Genomic DNA, 26,447 nt, shown 5'->3' with positions numbered 1-26,447 from the left:
CTTCACAGGGCTTCTCTCTGTGGTGTGCAGTGCGCTCAGGTTTTTTTTTGCCTTGTTGCAGGATGTTATATCAGGAAAAATTTCTTCACCGAAGGGGTTGTCAAGCACTGGCACAGGCTGCCCAGGGCAGTGGTGGAGTCCCCATCCCTGGAGGGATTTAAAAGCCGTGTAGATGTGGTGCTGAGGGACATGGTTTGGTGGTGGGCTTGGCCCATTGTTTGGACTCGATGATCTTAAAGGTCCTTTCCAACCAAGACGATTCTATGATTCTTTGTGCACTTTCTACTTTTTAACCCCTCTCCTCTCATGGTCATTGCATTTCTTCTGTAGTCCTTTTGCCAAAACTGTTGCTCCACATTTAACAGATTCTGCACTACCCTTATGTTGTATAAGGACAGTAGGTGGTCAAAGCACCTTCTTTGGTGCTTCCACCTCAGCTGGCATGGTCTGCCTAAGGATCCAACCATATCTGTTTAAAACATAGGTGGCCCTTATCACGTTGTATCTCTCTCAGGCTTTTTGATAGAAGTACATCTCTCTGTGAGATGTGTTTTTGATTGTGTAATTCATAGAAGCACCCCAAAGAACTGGAGAAGATCCTGATTATTCTTGAAGTCTTATAAGACAGAGTGTCATGCTTTTTTTAAACTCTCTGGTAAGAGGACTATACCTCATGACTCCCGACCTGCCGTAGCTGGTCTCCTAAGAAAGGGAAGGATAAGCCATCTTGAGCAGTTGGCAGGCATGGGTTAGTAGGTTCAGGTGGCATTCGATGAATCACTCTGTGGCCACAACCATGGGAGCACTGTCCTCTCTTCTGCAAGAGGGAGATGAGAGTCCTGAAAAGAGAAGAGCAGCGTGTTGCCTGAAGAACACTTCAGCTTCTAAAGGATGGTTTAACCTCTCTTCACTGCAGTAGTTACCAGTTATATCTGGCATTTCTACATGTAAGAAAATCACAAAAGAATTTATGACAGAATTGGAGTAGAACAGAACAAAATCAGGAACTCGGAATGGTGGAATTACTGCAAGATGTAGAAGAGAGCAAGTAGGCAGGGTGCAATCCCAGCCTTAACCTTAGGCACCGTGTTACTGGCAGCAGAAATAAAAAATATTGTTAGAATTGACCACCTTGAAACTTGCCCCTCGACATCTAAGGGTTGTATTTCAAGCTGCCCACAGAATGGGAGATGTTGTTGGCCAAGGGGAACACAGAAATCCTTAGAAACTGCTAGAAGGGAAATATAAATGTGAGAATGCAAAAATTGCCTCTAGCGTTCGGTTACGCCTGTGAGCAGCACTTACGGACAAAGCTGCAGTGGGCTGAGAATTGTTTTATTAAATGCTTTTGCTGGAAGATTGTGTTGGTGGGACACACAAATATTTTACAAAGAGGAGCTTGTTTCGCTGCAGGCGAGATAAAACAAACAGGATTTTAATGTTTTTTGAAAACAAAAAATCTTTTGTCTTTGTGAAAATGACTTTTGGCAATTTAATCTTTTTATTATTTCTCATAAGGGACCAATGAGGTTAAAACCCAAATGATGTGTTATGATTGATGACAATTCATTTCTTTTCAGTAACTGGTATGCCAAAATTAATCTTGGGGATGAATCAGGAACGGGAATCAAAATTTTGAATTTCCTACCAGAAAATTGTGTGCTGAAAGCGATAGTTGCCCTGTTGTTCTGCTGAACTGGCTTCATTGCTGACCTGTTCGTTTGTCTTGTCTTTCTGCAGGATGGGATAAACATTCTTATGGGTACCACGGTGACGATGGGCACTCCTTCTGTTCTTCGGGGACGGGACAGCCCTACGGCCCTACGTTCACCACTGGAGATGTCATCGGCTGCTGTGTCAACCTCATCAACAATACCTGCTTTTACACGAAAAATGGCCACAGTTTAGGTAAGTAAAGGAAGGTGTTCTCAGGAGAGGGATGCTCCTGCCCTGCTCTCGCTGCTCTTTAACACTTTGCACGGGTTGTAACTCTTGCCCCACACTTGTGGGTAAGATTTAAGAAACGGGAGAGAAAAAGAGCACTAAGCTGCAGTCAGGAGATGTAAATTGGCTCCAAGACATAAATAATTCCAGCATGTAAAGTGGTTTTTACACTGCTCAATTTGTTTAAGTAGATTAGGGTTGCGTCCCCAGCTTCTGCCCCTTTCCTCTGCCTACCGCACGGCCTGTGGGAGGCTGGATAAGATGACTGATGGCTGGGCAACAGGGGGACAAAGAAAGGGGAAGCTGAGTTCGTGTATTAATCAACTAACTGCAAAGACACTGCATCGGTGTCTTTTCACTTTTTAAAGTGACTTCTCCATCTATAAGCCTTAACACATTGGTCCAGGTATTCCGAAAGCGAGGCATTAATGCAGCTTAAGAAGTCTTAGTTAAGCACTGACCTGTAATTTGGTTCATTCCACAGTTGTTTCAGTAGTTCCCCTAAAGTTAAGGACTTCAAAATGTTGCCCGAAGGAATATCTCACAGATGGTTTCCAGGCATCCATCATATCTGATTTGTCTAAAATAGAAAGTTGGGGCCATTTTCACCTAAAATGTCTTTCCCTTGGATGACATATTCTCTACCCTGGATAAATTCTTGTCCTTTTTTTTTTGTCATATAAGACATGCAGTAAATTTTGATAAGTTCACCTCACCTTTTGTGTTGGAATTCATTTGGTTTGGTAGGGACAGGCACTCCTTTCCTTTGCTTCTCCTTGCTGTGTCAATTCTGCTTTGTTGAATTCAAGATGAAGAAGCTGGTAGAAAAATACTCCACTCGAAACATTTATCAGAACAAAAGTTGTTTTGAGTCCCTGGCTGGGCTGAAGGAAGGAGTGGAATTGGAGTGCGGTGTGTGTCTGGAGAGTGCATAAGTTCTGGTGAGCTCTTGGGAAAAGTACTGGGCTCCCTCGTACAAGAGAGAGATGGACATACTGGAGAGAGTCCAGTGAAGGGCCATTAAGATGGTTAGAGGGCTGGAGCACCTGTCCTACGAGGGAAGGCTGAGAGAGCTGGTACTGTTCAGCCTTGCGAAGAGAAGGCTCAGGGGGATCTCATGACTGAGCTAGACTCTTCTCTGTGGTGCCCAGTGCCAGGACCAGAAGCAATGGGCACAAACTGAAACACAGGAGGTTCCCTCTGAACGTCAGGAAACACGTTTACACTGTGAGGGTGACCGAGCACTGGCACAGGTTGCCCAGAGAGATTATGGAGTCTCCATCCGTGGAGGTATTCAGAAGCCATCTGGACATGGTCACAGAATAATAGAACCGTTTTGGTTGGAAAGGACCTTTAAGATCACAGAATCACAGAGTGTCAGGGATTGGAAGGGACCTCGAAAGATCATCTAGTCCAATCCCCCTGCCGGAGCAGGATTGCCTAGACCATATCACACAGGAACGCGTCCAGGCGGGTTTTGAATGTCTCCGGAGAAGGAGACTCCACAACCTCTCTGGGCAGCCTGTGCCAGTGTTCAGTTACCCTCACTGTAACATATTTATGTGGAACCTCCTGTGTTCCAGCTTGCACCCGTTGCCCCTTGTCCTGTCAGTGGATGTCACTGAGAAGAGCCTGGCTCCATCCTCATGACACTTGCCCTTTACATATTTATAAACATTAATAAGGTCACCCCTCAGTCTCCTCTTCTCCAAGCTAAAGAGACCCAGCTCCCTCAGCCTCTCCTCATAAGGGAGATGTTCCACTCCCTTAATCATCTTCGTGGCTCTGCGCTGGATGCCCAGGTGCAGGACTCTACACTTGCCCTTGTTATATTTCATTAAATTTCTCCCTGCCCAACTCTCTAGCCTGTCTAGGTCTCTCTGAATGGCATCAAGAAGATCATCAAGTCCAACCATTAACCCAGCACTGCCAAGTCTACCCCTAAACGATGCCCAGTCCTGGGCAGCCAGCTGTGGGTGGCCCTGCTTGAGCAGAGGGGTTGGACCAGATGACCTCCAGAAGTGCCTCCAACCTCAGCCAGTCTGTGGTTTTGTGAAAGTAGCATACTACACTGCAGATATCGCAGAGGTGTGGATCTGAGATGCGGGCTTTTCCCCCTCAAATCTCAAGAAGGATCCTTCCTCTGAGGCAGATGCAGAAGGGCCTGGTGCTCACGCAGACAGAACTTCTTTTGGAAATTTGTTTTCAGTTTTCCTCTGATTTCATACCCACCCTTTGTTGATTTGTGAGGGGATGGTTGCCTAGAAATGAGGCACATGCCTTCTGAGGAGCGTTCTAGACTGAGTCTGTGACTGTGCGTTCAGCAACTGGTCCTGATGCTTTGCAACACATCAAGAGGTCTTCAGCCCTCAAAAAAAAAATTCTTTGAGCATCCTTTGAGACTTGTTTTTAACATTCTAATTTTATAAATGGAGCCTCGGTCAGAAGCCCAGTGGGGAGCTGCTAAGAGTTAAGTGTCTGATCTGGCTTCTTGTTTGAAATTATAACTATTTATCAGCCAGACCATGTGTGATGCTGGGGGAATCCTATTGAAGACTTGTGGCTTACTACCTAGCGAGACTGGTCACTAGTGGAGACACTAGGAGTCAGTTGTAGTCCGTGAGTATTAGTTAATTGCCCAGATTTCTAATAGCTGGATTATTCTAAATTTAACTCATAATCTGTGTACATTACCTGTGTCAGTCCTGTGCTGGGAAGACAAATAGAGGTGTGAAAGCAACAGCTGATGGTGTAGAGCAGGAGCTGTTGCTTAGGAATGAGACAAGTTCACTGCACACAGCGACGAAGGTGCTGAAATAGTTAAAAAGATTTCACAAAATCTCTCATTTTAGTCGCTGTCCTTGATTTTTAGGGTGTATTTACACAGAGGTAGGATAGTGGTTTGTGCTGTGCCTCTCTGGCTGCTTTCCATTGTTTCCAGCTTCACCGATTTTTAGCCTGACAGTGCTGTTACTTTTCACCACACCAGAGGTGTAACGGTCAGGAAGAGGCCAGGTCTTCTATTTAATGAGTACAAATTTGTTCATTTGAAATTTAGTTTCTTTTTAGTGACCAAGAGTCAGCAGAGTAGAAGGGGTGTAGGCTGAAAAAGTTGTCCCTCGCTTCATCCTCCCTTCTGTTCCCAGGGCCGTGTTGTGCCTGGGTGTCTGGGCAGATGAAGCCAGACCAAGAGCACAGTTCAGTAACTTCTGTGTTGCATTTCATCGTTACCATCCTCTGATTCTTTATCTCGTGTCCTGCTCAGATATTTGTTTTGTTTGGGACATTTGGAGGTCTTTACAGCAGTGAAGTTGCCTGGTCTTCCTTTCTTCATTCTTAGCACTCCTTGTCCTTCAAAATGGGTTTTTTGACATTGAATGATCCCTCGGGGAGCAGCTTACCCCAGCGGTGAACAATGCCAGTGGGAAGAAACAGGAAAGGAAGGGATTTAAATACCTTCTTCACTGGAAGGGTTGTCAAGCACTGGCACAGGCTGCCCAGGGAAGCGGTGGAGTCCCCATCCCTGGGGGGATTTAAAAGCCGTGTAGATGTGGTGCTGAGGGACATGGGTTAGTGGTGGGCTTGGCAGTTCTGGGTTAATGGTTGGACTCGATGATCTTAAAGGTCCTTCCCAACCAAAACAATTCTGTGATTATATGATTCTAAATTATACTGTGCTTAGAAAACAACAGTAGATTATAAGCACTGCTGTCTCCTGGGTATCTTCCTCTTAGGCTCTTCAGATGTATGGTACAAGACATGAGATGCATGAGAAAATTATAGGTAGGAGACTCTCTTGAGCGTTCACAACTGGCTCATTCATGCACCAGCTCCTCTTTCAGCTGTAGTGCCATAATGGTTGTAATCAGGGAGGACAGATGATGAGGAAACAGCCTCAAGTTGTGCCAGGGGAGGTTTAGGTTGGAGATCAGGGACAATTTCTCCCCCGAAAGGGCTGTCAAGCGCTGGCACAGGCTGCCCAGGGCAGTGGTGGAGTCCCCATCCCTGGGGGGATTTAAAAGCCGTGTAGATGTGGTGCTGAGGGACATGGGTTAGTGGTGTCCTTGGCAGTGCTGGGTTAACGGTTGGACTCGATGATCTTAAAGGTCCTTCCCAACCAGAACGATTCTGTGATTCTATGATGTGGTTAGAAGAGACAGTGCTGGAAGTACTAGGGAGTCACAGACCATCAGTCATTGCTGGGCTAACCTCCCCAAAAGCTTCTGGAATGTTTTACTGTCTTTTTACAAAAGCAGAATGAAAACCTCAGCTGGGAAGACTTGTTAAGGGCCAGTAGTGTCTATTTGTGCCATTGATAAAGAAACACAACGTTGAAGAGAAGTGCTTCCCGTTGAATGTTGAGGAGAGCATGTCTGACCTGTAGACCACAGATCCCAGTCATCTGCCTGTTACGCAACTTCTCATGAGCACTGAACAGGTAGATGTGAGAGAGGGCATGAGGTAGGTCTCAGCAGAGGAACCAAGACCAGATGGAGGCAGGAGCAATGATTTATTGAAAAGTCAGAACACTTTCTGCCCTAGTGGAAGCATCTCCATGAAGATCCTGAACATTTCATGATACTTATGCTAACCTGAGAATCTCATTTCTGTGTTGTGAAGCCCAAGGTTTACCAGGAAGAGGATGAATAGAGGAACGGCTGAGGGAGCTGGGGGTGTTTAGCCTGGAGAAGAGGAGGCTCAGAGGTGACCTTAGTGCAGTCTACAACTACCTGAAGGGAGGTTGTGGTGAAGTGGGAGTCGGCCTTTTCTCCCGGGCAACTAGCGATAGGACAAGAGGACACAGCCTCAAGCTTCACCAGGTGAGGTTCAGGTTGGACATTAGGAAGCATTTCTTCTCAGAAGGGGTCATTAGACGTTGGAAGGGGCTGCCCAGGGAGGTGGTGGAGTCACCATCTCTGGATGTGTTTAAGAGAAGACTGGCCATGGCACTTAGTGCCATGGTCTAGTTGCCATGGTGGTGTCAGGGCAACGGTTGGACTCGATGATCCCAGAGGGCTCTTCCAACCTGAGTGATTCTGTGATTCTGTAATATGTTTTTTCTTGACGTTCCCTGACACAAAGCCACTGAAGCTGTGTATCTCTCCTCTCAGGAAATTAGGTTGTTATGTAATCCTGCTGCAGATATAGAAAATATTAATGAGACTAATCAGCCCCTTCGTGATGCCAGTTACCTTGACAGCAGGGTTTCAGGGCCCTGCCTCTGGGCGTTTGAATTTGTCTCGCTTTTAATGGAATTACTGTAGCTTTGTCTTTCCCTAAAGATGATGTTTTCTCTTCACCATTTCTCTCTTCACCATTTCATCCTCTCCTTTTCATCTGTTAATTAGACACCCCTCCTTTGTTTTCCCTGCAATTTCTCCTGTTGCTTACCTATGATCTTCGATTGTCTCCATACTTTTCCATTTAATCAGATCCATCAGGAGCACTGTATAAGAACTGTTTTCTTGGCCACCGTAAATTCTGGATGTTCTGGTTGGAGCTAAGGCTTGAACTTTGTTTGGAGAAGTCACATGAAAACTGTTTGATGTTGTGTGTAGTCTAATTCTCTGTTCTGGAAAATGTCTTGAATGTCTTCTGGCTGCTGATGAAATGCTTTTGACAAGTTCAGAGCAGAGTCCTGGCGGAAAAAACGCAATGAGATGTGGCTAGAAGTGTGCTGAGGGTGAATTAGGAGAGAAAGAGAGAGAAATGTGAGAAATGTTGGGGCTCCAGCCATTAAGCAGAGAGTCTTGGACGCAGGACATGAGGAGGGAATGGGACTGCTCCAGGTCTCGGGGATTAAGTGGATGACTTCGCTCGGGGACTGATGGAGGAGTGTTTCAGATCTCAGACTTTGACAGCAGGCCAAGGTAAATGGAGCAGGAGGGCTATAAAAAGAGCATGCAACCCTCTGAAGTCTTGGCATAGAAAACTTCCTGTAGTCTGAGTTCTAGTGCAGGCGCTTGGAAAGACCAAGTTGACCTGTAAAGTAAAATACCCATTCTCAACCAGTTTAGAGATTAACAGCAACATTAGAGATAAGGAAGAAATCTGCACTTCTCCATCCTGGCTTTGCCCAGGTTTAACAGGTTTGTCCTCAAACTAAATTTGCAGAAAGCAAGAGGTTCTGCAGCCAAGTCTGATATTTTCCATTCATTTTAAATCTGGTTCATCTTTAAAAGTCCTGTTTTAAACCTCCAGTCATAGAATCATAGAATGAATCCTAGAAGGGTTTGGGACGGAAGAGACCTTAAAGCCCATCCTAGTCCCAACCCCCTGCCCCGGGCAGGGACACCTTCCCCCAGACCAGGTTGCTCCAAGCCCCATCCAACCTGGCCTTGAACACTGCCAGGGAGGGGGCAGCCACAGCTTCTCTGGGCAACCTGGGCCAGGGTCTCACCAATTCAGCCCCAGCCTGTCCTGTTTTCTGGGAACATTACAACTTGGATCTGTGCTGTTTCAAGTAGTATTTATTTGTTTCTTATGTTGACTCCTCACTTTTTTTTCCCCGTCTCTTATTTTTGGAACTCCAGCAGCGTAGTTGAGGATGAAGCTGTTATTTGCATAGTAATTCTCAGGTGCTGCTGGCTGTGGGTTGGCCCTGTTGCAAGGCTGTGCCAAAGCTGTGATGCAAAGCGTTGAATGTTCATTCCTGTCTCTCTGGCTGGTAAGGACAACTAGTTATAGCCTAAACCGAAGCAACATTGTAATAAAACTCTGTTTCTAAAGCCAAAGCGACGCTTGAAAACCAACTCCTTCATAGTAACAAAGGGAGAAGCAAAGAAAAGAGGAGCTGCATTTTAGACAACCAAGTTTTTGGGAGACGTGTCTGAAAAATTCAGGCTTTTCCCTGAACCTTTCTCCAGATGCAAAACCTTGCAGCGGAGGGGACTGGGAGGGAAGATACTTTTAAATATGCCAGGTGGTGAAATGCAGGGTCAGAGCTGGGATTTATTGAAATGCAGTAACTTTTTGTAGCATGTTAAGGATGTAGCCAAGCAGGAAGATAATCCTTTGTCTTTTTAATTCTAATATTTTTCCCCCCACAGGTATAGCCTTTACAGACCTCCCTGTAAGTACACCTGTTTTCAGTATTTTAACTAAGGATGCAAACAGAAGGGAGGGGGAAGAGTGTGGGGGGGTGATTTTTTTTATTCTGTTTGATGCCCTGTTAAAAAATGGTAACGCACATTACTGAATGATGTGGGTGCTCCCTTTTCTGAAACTTCATGATCCTGGGGCTGGGTTTGTGGGCTACCCACATGCCTTCTCTCATCCCTCACTGCCTCTAAGAATATGTTGCTCCTTCTCCTGGAATTAAAGCAAGGATTCAAACTTCATTACAGGTCCAAATGAAGCTCCAACTGTGGGGAGTGTACGTGCAAAGCCATTGAGTAGCCTCTCATGCCCCCTCATCAGAGAGCGCAAAACCGCGTAATTCTTACTATTCTCAACTCCTTCCTGTCTCGTCCAAGTCTTGCAGCTGTGGTAGAGTTGTTCCCTTTCCACGGTGTGTTAAGGAAGGGTATTTCTGAGGATGAAGGTCAGGCTTAACTGGCTGTAGTGTGTGTGCTCATCACACAGGTTTTTGACAAGCCTCCGCCCATGTTGAGTAACCAGCTCGTGGAATTGCTGGAGGAACGTATTTGGCACCCATGTGGGGTTGGTAGTTACTCCTCTGATTCACCAGCCCCGATACTGAGTTACTCTTGAGTGCAGTGACACCAGCTGAGTTACACCCAGCAATAACATCTAGTTGGGTCTTACAAAAGCACGACTTTCAGGGTGGGTCACGAACAAAAAAAATAGTTGCTCTTTTTCAGACCCAAGTGTTCCTGGACAAGGAGCAGGTGTTTAGGAAAAGAAGATAAAACCACATCAGGCATACACGAGTACATCCACTGCATCCATTTCTCTCATACATAGAACTTCTTGTCCCTGAAGTTGCACTCCTGTCTTTGTACTTAATAACCCCAAATTAATTTCTCCTGAGGAATTTCTTAGTTTCCGTAACTTGTTGAGGCCTCCAAAGTGATCGACTTCTTGGCTGACCGCCATGGTGGGTGGAAGAAAGCTTGTTTTTCTGTGGTTTGTACCTCCTGCCAAAAAATTTATTTTGTTCCTCTAATTTTTGTGTTCTGAGAAATGACTAGCCCTCCCTCTTCACCTTCCCAATGGCATTTATGGCTTTGCAGATCTCTCCCATACCCCAGTCGGGGTCTGCGCTAAAGGACGTTCCAGTTATTTAATTTGCCTTTTCACATCAGCTGTCAATACAGCTTTTTTTTGGTTCCTAGGCTCTTTGAACTTGGTGGCTTTCTAAACGAGAAACCCTCTTTATGTGGGTTGTTTCACAATAGTTTATTCACTTGGTCCAAGTATGGTTTGTTAAAGTAAAAGAATATCTTACCTGTCCGTGAATATTAATCTTTCGATGTGAAGTCTTGTGACAACCTTACATCCACGGCAAGAAGACGTTTCTATGATACACCCGTTAGTTTTAGGTGATCTTTATTTTCCCCGTGGATATAGATTACATTAGGAGTCACAGTTTTACTATAGTCCTAATTTTTTCGTCTCTTTGTCATCTCTTTGGCTGGACTGCTTCTCTTTCTCAGATGAGAGCAGTCTTCATGGGGATAAATAGATAGATAGATAGATAGATAATTACTATTTAGGCTCTTATCAATCAAAAATAGCCATCAAACACACAAGTGTTGCTTTATAGGGCTTCGTAGCACAGATTTAGCAGGCTGAAATTACCCGTCCTGCTTAGCTTAACTTGCATCCTGTTGATCCAGGAGGGCCCAGTGAGCTGATGTATACATTTAACGTGCGCTTGTAGGCTGTTCACCCCGGTGTTGAGCCTCAGTTACAAACAGGGGATGAATAGTTGGGGCAGCAGACCAGACACAAAGGTTTTTGCAGGAGTGAGGTTTTGCAGTGCCGCTGAGATTGAATTCAAAACCTTCCCGAGTCCAGGGCATCCCCCCATCCTGCTGTTCCTTGATCTCACTAGATCATTCTTACAGGATCTCGTGCTTGTTTGTCTGGGTGTCCTGTTGGTTTAGTGCTAAACTGGAAGAATATCTGGTCAGGTGGTTTTTGGTATCAGCTATTCACATGCCTTGTGGCAGAGTTTCCAATGGTTAAATGGTATCTCAGTGCCTTTTACCAGACGGACTTTGCGGAGACGTCTTCCACGGACATCTCCTTCTGGCCTGTACAGCAGCAGCTAATCCGTAACACTCTTTTTCTGGGCCAGGAAGGAGAGCGGTGGATGCCCTATAGGCCTCCTACCTTTGAGAATTATCCTCCATGAGATAATTTCTCTTTAAAAAGAGGGTGAGAGAAGCTTGACTGGCTCATTTCACCCCCTAACTGTGGATGCGAGCAAGAACAGGAGACTTCTGCCTCTACGTGGATTTTGGATGTTCCTCTCCGTGTGCTGAATGGCTCCGCTGCTGTGTTGGCAGCTTCATCTCAGGAATGCCTGCACCCAACTTCCATTATTCCCATCCCCTTTTCCAGAGGGAATTATTTCCCTCTTCCCTCGCCCTTGCAGACACCTGTGTATTCCATGTCTTTTTCTGGCTCTTTTTGCTCCCTCAGTCCATGGCTTCTTGGTTGTTCTTCCAAACAGTTGAAGTTCCTGTTCATTCCTTTCCTGAAGAAGGGGATGCCAAACCCAAGATAGACTTTTGGTTTAAATATAATGGCTGTTGTCAGAGATTGTAGAAGTCTTGAGGTGGTGGGGAATTTGAAGCTGATATAACTTGCAAGTGGTATTTTTCATTTATTACAGCATTGTGAGCCAGGCTTGAGCAGAATATCCATTCATGATAAGGTAAAGAGGAGAAAACATCCATGATATGAAAGATATAAAATACAATCTGTGTTCTTCACCTGCTAAAACCACAGTCCAAAAATTTAACCGCAAACTGGAATGGAAAGAGCAATCTTACCTGAGTGACCCTTGAGGTTCTCTGGTTTGAGCATTTTTTGGCTCTGGCTCTGGTCCATCCCTAATTACTGAAATCCCTGGAGGTTTTAAGCTTCTTTGCATTACAACCTGTGTGATGTTGAAGCTGGCTGGTAGCACACACCAGTGAGACACTTGGCTAGTAAGCCCCATTACTTTTACACCTTTCAAGCTTAAATAACTTTTAGGGTTGGCATTTCAGTGAGATTACACAAGGAATTAATTTGACCCTTCAAAATGTTACCAGTCTAGAAATTGTTTCCTTGAAGTGCTTTCAGAGGCAAATGATGAAGACAATATTTTGCAATATTTGCAATATTAGGAAGTTGAAACAGATACTTTCAGTTGAAAACCACATTTTATTGTGATAATTCTCACACGTGGTGAAGCGTATTTGCTTCAGCTTGTTTCAGTTCCCTCTAAAGAGTGTTTGCATTTGTACGAATACACAGTGAGGGAAAAAAATTGTATTTTGGCTTAGCACAGTTTGAAGTTAATACAAAAATAACTGCTTGCAAATAGGATTGAATATCCCACAGAGGGGTTTTCCCCTTTTTCACCAATTTAAGTCAATGCTTAGGCCTAACTCTTACTCACACAAGCCCGTATCAGGTTTATCCTGCCTGGCAGTTTACTGAAACAATAGGAAATGTGAAAAAGCAGAATGTGGAAGAGCCCAGGGTGGGATTGCAGGGCACAAAGGGACAAGGAGGTTAAAAAACAAGTCACGATGAACTAGAGGGATTGTGAGCAACCGGCCACCAACATCAGAGGCAAGAGGTGGTACAAAAGTCAGGGGGAAGGCGTGTCTGAAGAACTTGGCAGGAGAAGCCTGGTCGGTGGGCTCTGGGATGATGTCTCCCTGCGTCTGTTGGGGTGATGGAGATACGTGTGGTTCCCAACAGCTGCTAAACAGAGAGGACACATTCCACATGTGAAAAATGGAATTTTAACTCAGAGATGGATTGAGATAAGTTGGGGGTAGCCACCTTCCCCTCAAAGATGAACATACCCCAAAGTGGCTGAAAGGTACGGGTTTTTTTACTTCTAACTTCCAGGTATTTTGAGGGTCTAATTCCTGGCTTTGGAAGTCCTTGGGTTCTTAATACTAAAAAATTAAGTTAATAAAAAGTCTGAAGTATGGACTGTGGAAAAGATCTGATCCCTCATTAGAGGTCTTTTCTTGTCAGCTAGATTTGAAAGAAAGGAGAGACTAACTTTAAATACGATGTTCTCCTCTGGTAGTTCTTCCTTCATCATAGAATCACAGACTGGTTTGGGCTGGAAGGGACCTTAAAGCCCATCCAGTCCCAACCCCCCTGCCACGGGCAGGGACACCTTCCACCAGACCAGGTTGCTCCAAGCCCCATCCAACCTGGCCTTGAACACTGCCAGGGAGGGGGCAGCCACAGCTTCTCGGGGCAACCTGGGCCAGGCTCTCACCACCCTCACAGCAAAGAATTTCTTCCTCAGATCTCATCTCAATCTCCCCTCTTTCAGTTTAAAACCATTCCCCCTCGTCCTGTCACTCCATGCCCTTGTCAAAAGCCCCTCTCCAGCTTTCCTGTAGCCCCTTCAGGCACTGGAAGGTGCTAGAAGGTCTCCCCGCAGCCTTCTCTTCTCCAGGCTGACCAGCCCCAACTCTCTCAGCCTGTCTCCAGAGCAGAGGGGCTCCAGCCCTCTGAGCATCTCCGTGGCCTCCTCTGGGCTCACTCCAACAGCTCCATGTCCTTCTGATGTTGGGGGCCCCTGACCTCTGAGAAGAATCTGTCTCCATCTTTTTCGTCACCTCCCTTCTGGGAGTTGAAGACTTGGAGTTAGATTTTCCCTTTTACCTTCTCTTCTCCAAGCTGATTCCCTCAGCCTCTTCTTGTATGCCAGGCACTCCAGTTCTCTGATCATCTTAGCAGAACTCTGCTGGACCCCGTTTGTGAATGTCTGTCTTGTCCTGGGGATGTGGATGTGGAGGGGGCGAACCGAGTAAGTACTGCAGATGTAGCCATGCCAGTGAAAGCAGAGAGAAGTAATCACTTCCCGTGACATGCTGGCTCCATTTTTACTAATGTGATTAGGATTCTGCTGAGTTCCACCTCATCACAATCTTTACACCTTTAGTAAAAAGTAAAATCCGCAACTACAGTACGTTTCAAGAGGAGATCAATTACATTGCTGATGTCTCAGGTCTCTGCAATAGTGAAGGATTAGTTGAATGAATTTTCCAGATAATGGCAGGAAAGCCCATGCCCCTTGTTATAGAGGGATTGTAGAATCGTTTTGGTTGGGAAGGACCTTTCAGATGATTGAGTCCAACTGATAACCCAGCCCTGCCAAGCCCACCACTAACCCATGTCCCTCAGCACCACATCTACACAGCTTTTAAATCCCCCCAGAGATGGGGACTCCACCACTGCCCTGGGCAGCCTGTGCCAGTGCCTGACAACCCTTTGGGGGAAGAAATTGTCCCTGATCTCCAACCTAAACCTCCCCTGGCACAACTTGAGGCTGTTTCCTGTCGTCCTGTCACTTGTTACCTGGGAGAAGAGACTGACCCCACCCCGCTACACCCTCATTTCAGGCAGGAGGTCTCCCCTCAGCCTCCTTTTCTCCAGGCTAAACCCCCCCAGGTCCCTCAGCCGCTCCTCATCACACTTGTGCTCCAGACCCTTCACCAGCTCCGTTGCCCTTCTCTGGAGTCGCTCCAGCACCTCAAGGTCTTTCTTGTCGTGAGGGGCCCAAAACTGCACCCAGGATTCGAGGTGCGGCCTCACCAGTGCCGAGTCCAGGGGGACGATCCCTGCCCTAGTCCTGCTGGCCACACTGGTGTTGGTACAAGAGGAGGAGAGAATCATCGTGGCTTTCTTTAAGATGGGCTCAGGGATTCAATTCGTATCCATAAGCTTATTCTTAAAATAGCCTGAATTCAGAAAACTTTGAGATAGACTTTTACCCCCTGTTTTCGATTAGATCATCTTCTTTGGAAGCTGAATTACTGGCTGAATTTGAGAGGTATTTTCACAGCGGTAACCTTGTTCTTTTCCCTGTGTTTCGGGATGGGGGGGTGTCAAGCTCCCCTTTGGATCCATATGCTTGTTCTTACAATGAAATTCATCTATCAGTAGTGTCATTTCTCGTGTGGATGGCTTGCTGTCTTGGGATCATCAAAGACCTAACCTCAGAGCTCCGCCACCATCCGTTCCCTTTTCATCAGAGATGTAAAATATTTACACAGCAGCTTCCAAGGAGTAAGAGAGTTGAGTTGAAACAGTGGAGAACACATAGATCTGTTGATTGAGATGATGCCCCTTTCATTTTTTTTTTATTATTGTTATTCACTGGCTGATGGACTTTGGTAGAAATGGCAGAAAACCAAGCCAGAAAGTGGACATGCCATAGACAGCGGTCCTGGCATCAATCCCAGACCGCTGCGGGATCGATTGTTCTGGTTTTATGCAATAACTTTTAATAACTGCACAAGTCATGGGGTTCCTTGAGGTGTACCTAAAGGGCTGTTGCCCCTTCCTCTTCCATTACGTCTCAATTTGTAGAGCAGCTCTTTTGTCTTACTAAACCATGTAACTGGAACCAGAAAGAGAAAGCGCTGGGTTTAATATAGGTTTCTTTTTCTTCCTTCCCAGTCAAATCTCTACCCTACAGTGGGTCTCCAGACTCCAGGAGAGATAGTCGATGCCAACTTTGGGCAGCAGCCGTTTGTGTTCGACATCGAGGACTACATGAGGGAGTGGCGAGCGAAGATTCAGAGCACCATTAAGCGGTTTCCCATAGGAGACAGACTAGGCGAGTGGCAAGCCATGCTGCAGAAGTAAGTCACTGTTCTGGTGTTCAGCTTCTTTTATTCTCTTAGGCTTTAAATACTTTTTTTTTAATGCTAATTTCTGCTTTCTTATGGCAAAAATGGCCAGTCAGTGCATTTTGCTCAAATTGTTTTACCTTCTGTTTTGTTGTTTAATAGTCTTTCCTGTGTAGATTGCTGCTGTTTCAAATGTAAAAGATATGGGAGAAGTTGTCAGCCAAAGACTGCATGAAAGCTTGTAGGAATGGAAGAACGTACACTTTGAGGTGATGCAAGGGGAAGGGGGGTGGAGAGGACACCATAAAAACTCAAACATGGGAGAAAAGCCAGGATGTAAGTCAGCTGAATTCAGAAATGAAAGAGCAAGAACTAGCCTAAACCAAAGGCTTCCAAACCCAGCCTAACTGAAAACAGTTATCACACGTTATGAATTTATGAATATTGAATGCATTTCAAAAAGGATTGAATGGAACTTGATGAGAACAATTAACAAGAGTTGTCAGAGGTCAGGAGTATCTTCTCCCAGAAGAAAGACAAAGTTGACTAAGGCTCCACAGCTTAGAAAGAGGTAATTGAGGGAGGCGGAATGTAGTTGTCTGTCAAGAACATGACTAGAAAGTGATTATTCACTGTTTCTCAAAACACAAGAATTAGTGAAAAAGCACCTTCTGGCTTAAAAACAAAATGCTATTTTTTCCACTAAGTATATGGTGAAATTGTGGGACTTGCTGCTGCAAGAAGTTGTGGTGGTTTAAGTGGATTTTAAAAGTCACACATTTAAATATTCACAGTAATTCATGGAGGCCAATTCCATAGTCATATTTTAAACCCCCGAGTCTGTGGCTGTTGCTTCTATCTCTGATTATGGATAACTCTGTGTTTCACCTTTTTGTTGTATTCTTTCCCTAAACACCTGTTACTGGTCGCTGTCATCCAGGAGGCTCAGATGCAGTGAAAATCGGACACATGTGATCCCTTCTTATTTTCTGCCAGTCTTGTGTTTAGTTATTTGCAGATAATTCAGGCCAATCAGCAAAGACTTTGAAGAGCAACTAGCAGAAGCTATGGATAATAGTAATAATATCTTATCATAGAGTCATAGAATCGTTTCGGTTGGGAAGGACCTTTAAGATCATTGAGTCCAACCGTTAACCCAGCACTGCCAAGCCCACCACTAACCCATGTCCCTCAGCACCACATCTACACGGCTTTTAAATCCCCCCAGGGATGGGGACTCCACCACTGCCCTGGGCAGCCTGTGCCAGTGCTTGACAACTCTTTCAGGGAAGAAATTTTTCCTAATATCCAATCTAAACCTTCCCTGGCACAACTTGATTTTGAGAACCAGCATCACGTTTCCCATCTTCCTCCTTTCCATAGGCAGGTTTAAGTCAAGCCTTGTACCTCATGTTGGTGGTCCAGCTGTTTCAGCTTGGAGCTCCAAACTCTTGGGCCAATGTTTTCTTGTCCTGTGGCTTTGGTAGGATTTGTAGCATCTTATTTGACCTCTATTTGCTGTAGGGAGTGCCTTGCTGGGGAGCAGGGGAAGAGTTAACGTAGCAGAATTTTTCATCTGTGTTGCACTCCTTTTTAACATTAGACACGTGCTTACGATATTATGCCTGGAAATTATTGCTGACTCATAAAATACTTCTTGCTTGTACTGAAAGTAGCAAAGTTGAACAGAATCACAGAATCACAGAATCAACCAGGTTGGAAGAGCCCTCTGGGACCATCAAGTCCAACCATTGCCCTGACACCACCATGGCAACTAGACCATGGCACTAAGTGCCATGTCCAGTCTTGCCTTAAACCCCTCCAGAGATGGTGACTCCACCACCTCCCTGGGCAGCCCCTTCCAATGGCTAATGACCCTTGCTGAGAAGAAATGCTTCCTAATGTCCAACTTGAACCTCCCCTGGCAAAGCTTGAGGCTGTGTCCTCTTGTCCTATCGCTAGTTGCCTGGGAGAAGAAAACATGAACATGTGTTTTGAGCTGTTACTTGGTGGATCAATACCAGCTGCATCATGAGAAGCCTGTTTTGAGATTCATCACTAGAAGCTTTGAAATCAATCCTGTGCTGACTTTTTAGGTTTTTGTTACAATCCAGCGAGCATTAACATTTACCCACCATATCCTGGGAAGGCACAAGTGCTTTAGAAATGGTCTGTTCAGAAGGACGTCTTGGTTGTGTTTCTTTTCTGACAGTGATATGACCTCTCCCCTCCCAACATTTTTTTAAAATACAACTTAAAAGTGTGTTAACGTTTGTAAAATCAATGCTGACATTCTACTCCTTGTAAATCAGCAGATAAAAGTATCTGTGAACGTGTAGAATTCATAAGGAGGTTCAACTACCAAAGATGTAATAATTGCTGGCAAAATAATGATGGAAGAAATTCAGGACCCGAATATTTTTTTTTTGAGATCTACTTGAAAGCCGTGGACCTCTCCGAGGATCAGATTTTATGTCTAGATGGGAGGAGGGGTCTGTATCTGTGTCGTGAGCAGATGTCACTGGCCGTAACGCAGTACTGAGCTCTTACAAGTGACCCTTGGACGGCAGTAGTTAAATAAATACTGTCTATGCATTGGGAGTCTTTATTTTTTTTCCTTTTCTTTTAGAGTCTCCCTTCTCTTTGCTGAGGACTAGATACCTATCTAGTAAGCTTACACTGTAAAAACCCAGAAGTGGGACCTTGGTTATGTCCTAAGCAAGCTGAGTTTTGGTCACTGAAATTGCAGCTTCTGTTGTGTTGATTTTTTTTCTCCAGCGTGATTGCCCTGTTTTACCAACGCCTCTTCATTTGGTTGTCTTGTCTTATTTTCTAGCATGGTTTCGTCGTATTTGGTTCACCATGGGTACTGTTCAACAGCAACTGCCTTTGCCAGAGTCACAGACACCCCAATCCAGGAAGAACAGACCTCAATAAAGAATAGACAAAGTAAGTCTTTCGGGTTGTCGTTCCCAAAGCGTGGCACGCTGACCACGTGTTACCTTCAGGACTCTGCAGAGGAATGAGGTGCTGTGGAAGTAGAAAAGTTATTCCACGACAGTACAAAGCTGTCCACAGCACGCTGCTGACTTAGCGTTGCTGCCTGTGGGTCAGCAGAGCTTGGGGACCACTGCATGGAGCACTTTTCCCATCGTCACTGTGTCCCCTCCACCCTCTGCCATCCATGCTTGCAGAACTGCTCTATTTTTCCCTTTGCCTGTCTGCTCTGAGAAATGACCTGCATGCCTGGCGGTGTTGAATATGCTGAGTTGCCTCATCAACTTGGTTAATTGTCCTCAATCTTGTTGAAAATGAATACCTGAATCCTGGAAGAGATGAGGTGACTCTCAGCTTTGAGTCCAGCAGTTTCACACATCAGATATCCAGGGCAGAAGGTCCTTTCTTGGAGGTAGTGCCAAATGGGTGGAGAACAGAACTGGTTACCTTGGACTTGACTTGAGGTCACTGAGCACCAGAGATCCCTCTGGATTCGGGTTCTTCAATGCAGTCTGTTGCAGCAGGGGCAGTTTCATTACATGGTCAAAAGGACTCAGGCACATCCATCTATTTTGCTGACAACTCCCAGCGTTAATGAGTCTTCCAGTCCCTATGCATATTTTGTCTTCAGGTAAATTTTTTTCATACTAAGGATTTTGCAAATTCACAGCCAACATGCTTAGCTCACACTAGGTGAAGAATTTGCCTTCTGTGTCTGTTTTGGTTACTGCTGTGTCCTCCAGAGTGGCTCATCTCTCAGCTGGTAAAGCTGTAAGTGCTTTTGGTTCCTGCAGAATACAGCTTGCAGCTTTCTCCTGCTGGACTTTTTTGTTTAGCTTTTCTGTTCACAGGCTCAGCCTGCAGAGCCACAGAACATCGGTGTGTTTTCTGCCTTCTCCTGGCTGTTGAATACAGGCTACACTCCGCTCTGTACATTTCCTTTCCCTTTGTGAACGTTTCTCATGTGACTGTCACGTAGCAGGAGCATCGTGCCCCTTTGTAGCTCGCTCTCCATACATTACATGTGCTTAGCCAGCATTCAGGGTCAGGTGGGGACTCTGCTTAGTACCCACAATAACTTGTAGTTACTGCCTGTTAGTGCTGATGGGCTTTGTGCTCTCCAGGTCATGCATTATGCAGCCCTGACCCCAGCCAGAGGTCTTGCTGGTGTGGGTTTAATTGGTAAAGCCTCACGGGAGGCACGTGAGACAGTGCAGGCTCGTTTGTGTGAGGACAGGTGACAAGGCAGATGGAGGGAAGGAATGCAGAGCTCTGAAGTTGGGGCTTAAATAGAAGGTGTGAGGAAAACACAGATGGGAAAACAGAAAGAGGGGAAGATAGAAAAAGGCAACGGCATCTGTGAGAGCTGCCAAACGCAGTGAGACGTGAAAACGGGCGTGCAAGTAAGTAGAAGAAACAGCGAAATGAAGGAGACTGTGCAACACGCGTTGGTGTGAGAGCCAGGTCTTTGGTTTTAGCTTTCAGCTACGATAACAAGCAAATAGACGCTGACAAGTGGGAGCCAAGACAAGCCACTGCAGATTGTTACCGGGGGTTGCTAATGAGGATCACCGGGCTGGGCTTTCAACTGCTCAGGACTCGCCAAAGTCACAGCCTGGTGTTATTAGAGCCTCTGCTTGCAAAGCACCTCACAGGCCATTCCAAACCTTCTCTCTGGTGTTTGTAAGGAGGCCTGGCGAAACAGAGAGGGAAGTGCAATGCAGTTTTAGTTTTAAGTACACCTAGGAAAAACTAAAATGTGATCCTCTGTAGATCAGCAGCTTCTCTGAGTGTTCAGGGATGGGATCTCAAGTTAAGAGTTGCACTTGTGTCTTCTGACCCCCTGAAGGAACACACGAGGGACATGAACACCCAGGGTGATAGACGGTTTGCACCTCCTAGAAGTGTACAACTCGTTTTGCTGTTCCTAGCTTAGTCAGTAGGTGATTCTTGGAGCTTGCTTACAGGTGCCCCTTCCTCATTGCAGGCCAAGCTGGGGTTGCTACTCTGGGAATACATTGAGGTGGGAGTTGCAGGAACCCAGTTTTGTTGGTATAATTACTTCTACTTAGAGGTGGGGATGTTGGGGAAACAGTACTGTGCTGTGGTTTAAGGCCCCCAGACCCTCTAAGAATACCCTGCATCTGATGCTCAGCCATACATATGCTTCCAAGCATGAGCCAGCCAGAGGATGTAATGTGGGGGTGACCTAGGAGCTTCCCCTCTGAAACTGTAATTTCCCCAGCCGCCTCCATGCTCCCATCCAGCTGTCGTGTCCTGCTGTCTCTTCCATTGCTGCATAGCTCTGTGACCAAAGGACTAAAGTCCCAGAGCACCCCACCCCCGTGCACCCACTTCATCTTTCAGATCCTTCTACTCTTAGTGTTTCCCCCTCATTTTCCCAGGCTTTTCCTCATCCTAATCCATAACAAACAGAAAGTGGTCCCCAGTTCTCCCTAGCCCTTGTGCAAGGTGGTAGTGGGGAGCTGTGTGGCATATGTGAGACAACTCTTCTGGCCATTCTTGTTGTCAATAGGTCTCCTTTTGCTTTCAGGAATACAGAAGCTAGTATTAGCAGGCAGAGTGGGAGAGGCTATAGAAGCCACCCAGCAGCTCTATCCTGGCCTCCTAGAACATAACCCCAACCTGCTCTTCATGTTAAAGTAAGTATGAATAGCTTTATACTCCCTCATGCTGACAAGTGTAGATGAAGGAGAGAAGAAAGATGCTGTCCAGCCATCCAGGCTGGCTGCACACCTTGGTCTGAATTCAGACTGAGACCCCTTTGGGAGGAGGTGGGAGAGGACACAGGTTCAGTCCTTTGCACGGTGCTTGTAGCAACGTACACGCAGCCCTTTTGTTGCTGCTCAGACCCAATATGGCTTTGCCTCATGAGGTCAGGCAGAGGGGGGTGAAATTTTAGCTCTGCTGACTGCCAGAAACTCCTTCACAGATGGCCTTGACTTGTCTTGTGGAGATCTTGCAACGCTGGAGCACGTGGCAGTGACTGTGAAGGTTCCTAGAAAGGCAGATGTGTGGAAAAGGCTATCTGGGGTAGAGACTAAAGGAAAAAAGTACCTGTGCATCCCAGTTCTCCCAGCCATGCAGAGTGGCCTCCCCAGCCTCCTGAGATGTGTAAGGACAGTTCCCAGCTAAATGGGGAGCTGTCCTCACTGTCCTGTCGCTGTGGATATTGCAGTGTTTACCCTTCCTTGTCTATTTGCCATTGACCGCCAGCATTTCTAGGTTGATGGAGTAGTGGGGGCACTATGATGTTTGACAGATTTAGTATCATATCCCTGAAAAAAAAACCCCACAGCTGAGTTTTGGAGTTCCTACAGAGGTAGTGGAGATGAAAGCACGCTGTAAAGGAACAGTTTCTTCTTAGCACAATGGAAATAAACGTGCTTTTTGGGAATGTCTCAACATTAATTAGCCTCAAAAGTTGCAGTTTCTGAACTCCTTCCTCCCGTAGCGTTATCAGAGGTACCAGGAGTCTGAAATATCTTTTTCAAAGCCAAGAAATTTCGCTGAAAAAACCTCAATACGGAGCATCCTGGCTGTCACGCGCCCTTTTCTCCTTGTTCCCTCCTATGAAATCAGGTGTCGGCAGTTTGTGGAGATGGTGAACGGGACAGACAGTGAAGTACGTTGTTTCAGTGCCCGCAGCCCCAGATCCCAGGACAGTTACCCCGGATCCCCCAGCTTAAGTCCTAGACATGGATCAAGCAACTCACACGTTCATAGTACTGGTAAGTGTGTTTTCTGTGTCTCCTGGTGAGAAGAGCAGATATCAAAGGTGGACGTGGTTGTGGATTACATCACCTGCTACTTTCTGTACATTGTTTTATGAAATGCTCCTTTCCCTTCTGATACCCAGCTGAGAGGACATACTGTTGTCATGGGTGTCTCTATACTGTTACAGAATTGGTTTTGCATTCGTTATTTTCCACAGACAATTGTCTGCAGAGCAGGGTTTTTTGCAGAATAAAGAAGCTTTTGAAGGTGGCCTTCTAGTGCAGGCACTAGTGACTCTGTTTCACTGACTGAGCTATGAGAGGAGGTTTGGAAAACAAAGCCTGTTTCCTGTACCTTGGGGTCTGCAAAAGAATTGCTTTCGAGCAAGGACCAAGCAGAAGATGTGCTGTTCTGGCCAACTGAGCGAAAGGTTAGGGGGGTGCCTTGAAGGAGAGCTTCTCCTTCTCTCATGGATTCTACCTTGCAAGCTCTAAACGTGAGAAGGGAACAGTTCTGTACCTGCAAAACCCTTCTCTGAAGTGTCACGACGAGCAGAAGTGGTGCTGAGGGACATGGTTTAGTGGTGGACTTGGCAGTGTTAGGTTAACAGTTGGACTCGATGATCTTAAAGGTCCTTTCCAACCAAAACACTTTTATGGTTCTATGATTCTACCAACTCTTTGCAGTTTGGGAAACGAAACTTTAGGATTTGAGGTGGAAAGAACAAGATAAACCAGGACACCCAAGATATCTTCCCTAGGTAATTATTGACTACGGCTTTGAAGATGGAGTGGGCCAGGAAGTATGACCTGCAGAGGTCATACTGAAAACACTGAGCCTTGAGCTGCTCACAGCCATCTGGGTGTAGTTTGTTTCAGCATTCCTGCTGCTGCATGTGACAGACCGTGGACATGCAAACGTTTAAGGGAAAGGAAGAGAATTACTTCAGTGCATCCAAGCTGTCACTCACCTTCCCCAGCCAGTATCTTTGTTTTCATGCACTGTATTGTGAGAAACCCTGGGTTTCTCTGATTAGATAGTCAGAATGGTCCCATCAGTCCATAAAAGCTCTTGGCAATACCTGTTTTCAGCCCGGAGCTGCCTACATAAAAAACCCCTGCAACACAAGGCAGCGTTCATATATGTTTGTCTCCATACACGGGACACCACCTTCTAGAGCAGGCTGAGAGGGATCTGATCAGTGCTTACAAATACCTTAGGGGCGGGTGTCAAGGGGATGGGGCCAGACTCTTCTCAGTGGTGCCCAGCGCCAGGACAAGGGGCAACGGGCACAAACTGAGACACGGGAAGTTCCATCTGAATATGAGGAAAGAATTCTTGACTTGGAGGGTGCCAGAGCCCGGGCACAGGCTGCCCAGGGAGCGTGGGGAGTCTCCTTCTCTGGAGATATTCAAACCCACCTGGACATGACCCTGTGTGATGTGCTCTGGGTGACCCTGCTTTGGCAGGGGTTGGGCTGGATGATCTCCAGAGGGCCCTTCCCACCCCAACCATGGGGGGATACTGTGATTCTACCAGGCCATGCCAGGTCACATCATCTAGCCAAGATCCCATGGTCAATATTGGTTGCCTAGGGAAGAATATATGCAGAAGGCAAGCCCATAGTGAGGTTTTTCCAAAATATTATTTGAGCCTCTAATGATTTGCAGTTGTCTTGGTATTAAATAGCCCCTGTAAGTTTAGCCAGTCATTTTTGAATCCGTATAAAACTTGTGGTAATGACCAAAGGTTTGTGTCTTGTGTCAGTGAGTTCCACAACTTGATAGGCACCTTTTGTGGGGGGGTGGATGAGATTTCAAGCCTGACTTTCCTTTCAGTGATGTCTGTTCTCCTGACGAGGAAGGTTAGCTTGTGACTTTTAAGAGGACTGTTGTTTTTTACCTAGTGTTGTGTGAACCGGGTGTATCCCTAATGTAAGACAGGTTGTGGAAAGCCTGGGAAGTTCTGCTTGCAAAGAGTTCTCGTGGCCCAGTTTTCTCCTGTGCTTTCATAGTTTTCCTGGATAGAGGGTTTATGAGAAATATTTGGGTTTGTGAGAAGTTTGTAAACTTCTTTACAAACCATCCATGCTTCATGTTTCAGCAATAATTTCTGTACTTGTGTGAGCTGTTTCTGCTGAACTCTTATTTACAACCCATTTTTAGAACTTCCTTAAGCTCAGATGCTACTGGTGAGCTGTGGGATTCCTTCCGTATTCATTTGTGTTTTCTCTAAACCTCACTGAATTTAAGAACGATGAATCAGAATTTAAGATCTGCAGTGTTCTCTTGCTGTCTTCCTTTGGGACCTGCTCTCTTGCCAAATTGTTGACTTCACAACAGAGTGATATTGTCAGTCTCGTCTCATTTTTCGCTTTCTTCTTGACTTTCAGGAGCAGATAGTCCAACCTGTAGCAATGGAGTCATGTCCACAAAAAGCAAACAGAGTCACAGTAAATACCCAACACTGAGTTCATCATCTTCATCTTCTTCCTCCTCCTCCCCCTCATCTGTGAACTACTCTGAGTCCAATTCTACAGATTCTACCAAATCTCAGCAGCACAGTAGTACGAGTAACCAAGAAACCAGGTATTTTTTTTCCTTTGTAGATGCCTGAGGAGGGTGAGATGGCGGGAGAGGGCTCAGTCTGCTTACTGAGGAGCCAGAAGGGCATCTACCCTTCTCTTTTGAACAACAGAATAACTCTTTGTATCTACAGGGTCACTATTATTCCCAGCAGACACAAGCCTGTTCCAGTTCCCCTGCTCTGGCTCAGGCTTGGAGGCTCATCTCAGAAGGAATATTGTGATGCTCTTGTTTCAGACACCAGCTGCCTGCCCTTTAGTGGGTGAGGCAGCAGCTCAAGTGATTACTGGGTTGGTGCGTTGCCCTCTTGAGTATTTTTCTTGGGCTACTTCTACCTGTTGCCCAGTTCCTTCCAGATGAGCCTCTGAATCGACAGTAGTTTGTCTCATACTTGTGACAGCAAGTCAGACCTTTAGCAAGCCTCCCTTCTCCCAGGAGAACACCCAAGGGAGATAGTTACTGCTGCATTTACGGGAGTGTGGAGCGTATTGAGCTGTGGTGAGAACTGAGCTTCCTTTGGGCTCATTTTCTAGGGTGGTGGTGCAGGGCTGTCTGAGGCTCTGCTGGAGCAGAGAATATCCTTGTGATTAGTAGAATCTCTTGCTAATTGCAGCTGGCGCTCATCCTCTGTGCTGAGCACAGTTTGCAGGACTCTGTCGTGACCTCGAGAGCTGTACAGCACATAACTGAGTGAGAAACACTTGTTCACGCTTCATTTACCAGAATCATTTGATAATGCTGGATTTATGATTCTTTTTTTTTAAATGTAGAGCCCAAGTCCCAGCAAGATTTTCTCATTATTTCAGTTAGTCAGCAGTTAATCAGCAATCTCATTCAGACTGTTGTCTTGAACGTTTAAGCCATCCATCTCCCTGTAGTCCAACTGGCACCTTTCCTGGTTTACTGGCCATTACTGGGCACCGTTTGGCATCTGAGCTCTTCATTTCTTCCCTTTCTAATTTAGACATCTGACCTTTCTTTCCTCCTTTCACCTCAGTGACAGCGAGATGGAAATGGAAGCTGAGCATTACCCCAATGGAGTCCTGGAAAACTCATCCACCAGAATAATGAATGGCACCTACAAACATGAAGAGATCCTGCAGACGGATGAATCCAGCATGGGTAGGGCCTCAGAGGCAGGGGGGTAAAGGGAAATAGAAGAAACTGGTATCAGGAGTTAAAATTGTGATTGGATTGTGGGAAAAAAACATGTACTTTGGGTTTCTTCCCCCACCCCAGTGAATGAAGTTCTCAGGATGCCCGTTTCGTGGGGAAAATGAATCTGTCCTGGAACTAAAACTAGGTCTGGCTTTCCATAGTCTTGCAGCAGTGCTGGTGATGTTGTAGAGCAGGGAAAGCAATAGGAGTCAAAGGTTTGTTCAGTGCTGGTCGT

At 45.9% G+C, this 26,447-nt stretch overlaps 1 protein-coding gene across 3 annotated transcripts in view; it reads left to right on the top strand.

Annotated features, from left to right (window-relative positions):
• RANBP10 (RAN binding protein 10) overlaps positions 1 to 26,447 on the top strand; it is an 88,179-nt gene that overhangs the window by 50,469 nt on the left and 11,263 nt on the right. For 2 of the 3 annotated variants that reach the window (XM_068411007.1, XM_068411006.1), the window contains exons 4-11: positions 1,741 to 1,908; positions 8,994 to 9,016; positions 15,562 to 15,746; positions 18,571 to 18,683; positions 21,286 to 21,394; positions 22,335 to 22,483; positions 24,862 to 25,057; positions 26,052 to 26,176. In XM_068411007.1, coding sequence (XP_068267108.1) covers positions 1,741 to 1,908; positions 8,994 to 9,016; positions 15,562 to 15,746; positions 18,571 to 18,683; positions 21,286 to 21,394; positions 22,335 to 22,483; positions 24,862 to 25,057; positions 26,052 to 26,176 — 1,068 coding nt within the window. The remainder of the gene's footprint in view (positions 1 to 1,740; positions 1,909 to 8,993; positions 9,017 to 15,561; positions 15,747 to 18,570; positions 18,684 to 21,285; positions 21,395 to 22,334; positions 22,484 to 24,861; positions 25,058 to 26,051; positions 26,177 to 26,447) is intronic. The other variant, XM_068411008.1, reaches the window with a different exon arrangement.

This window comes from Nyctibius grandis, chromosome 12 (assembly GCF_013368605.1).
Source record: "Nyctibius grandis isolate bNycGra1 chromosome 12, bNycGra1.pri, whole genome shotgun sequence".
NCBI lineage: Eukaryota > Metazoa > Chordata > Aves > Nyctibiiformes > Nyctibiidae > Nyctibius > Nyctibius grandis.
This window is presented reverse-complemented; position numbering and strand designations above follow the sequence as displayed.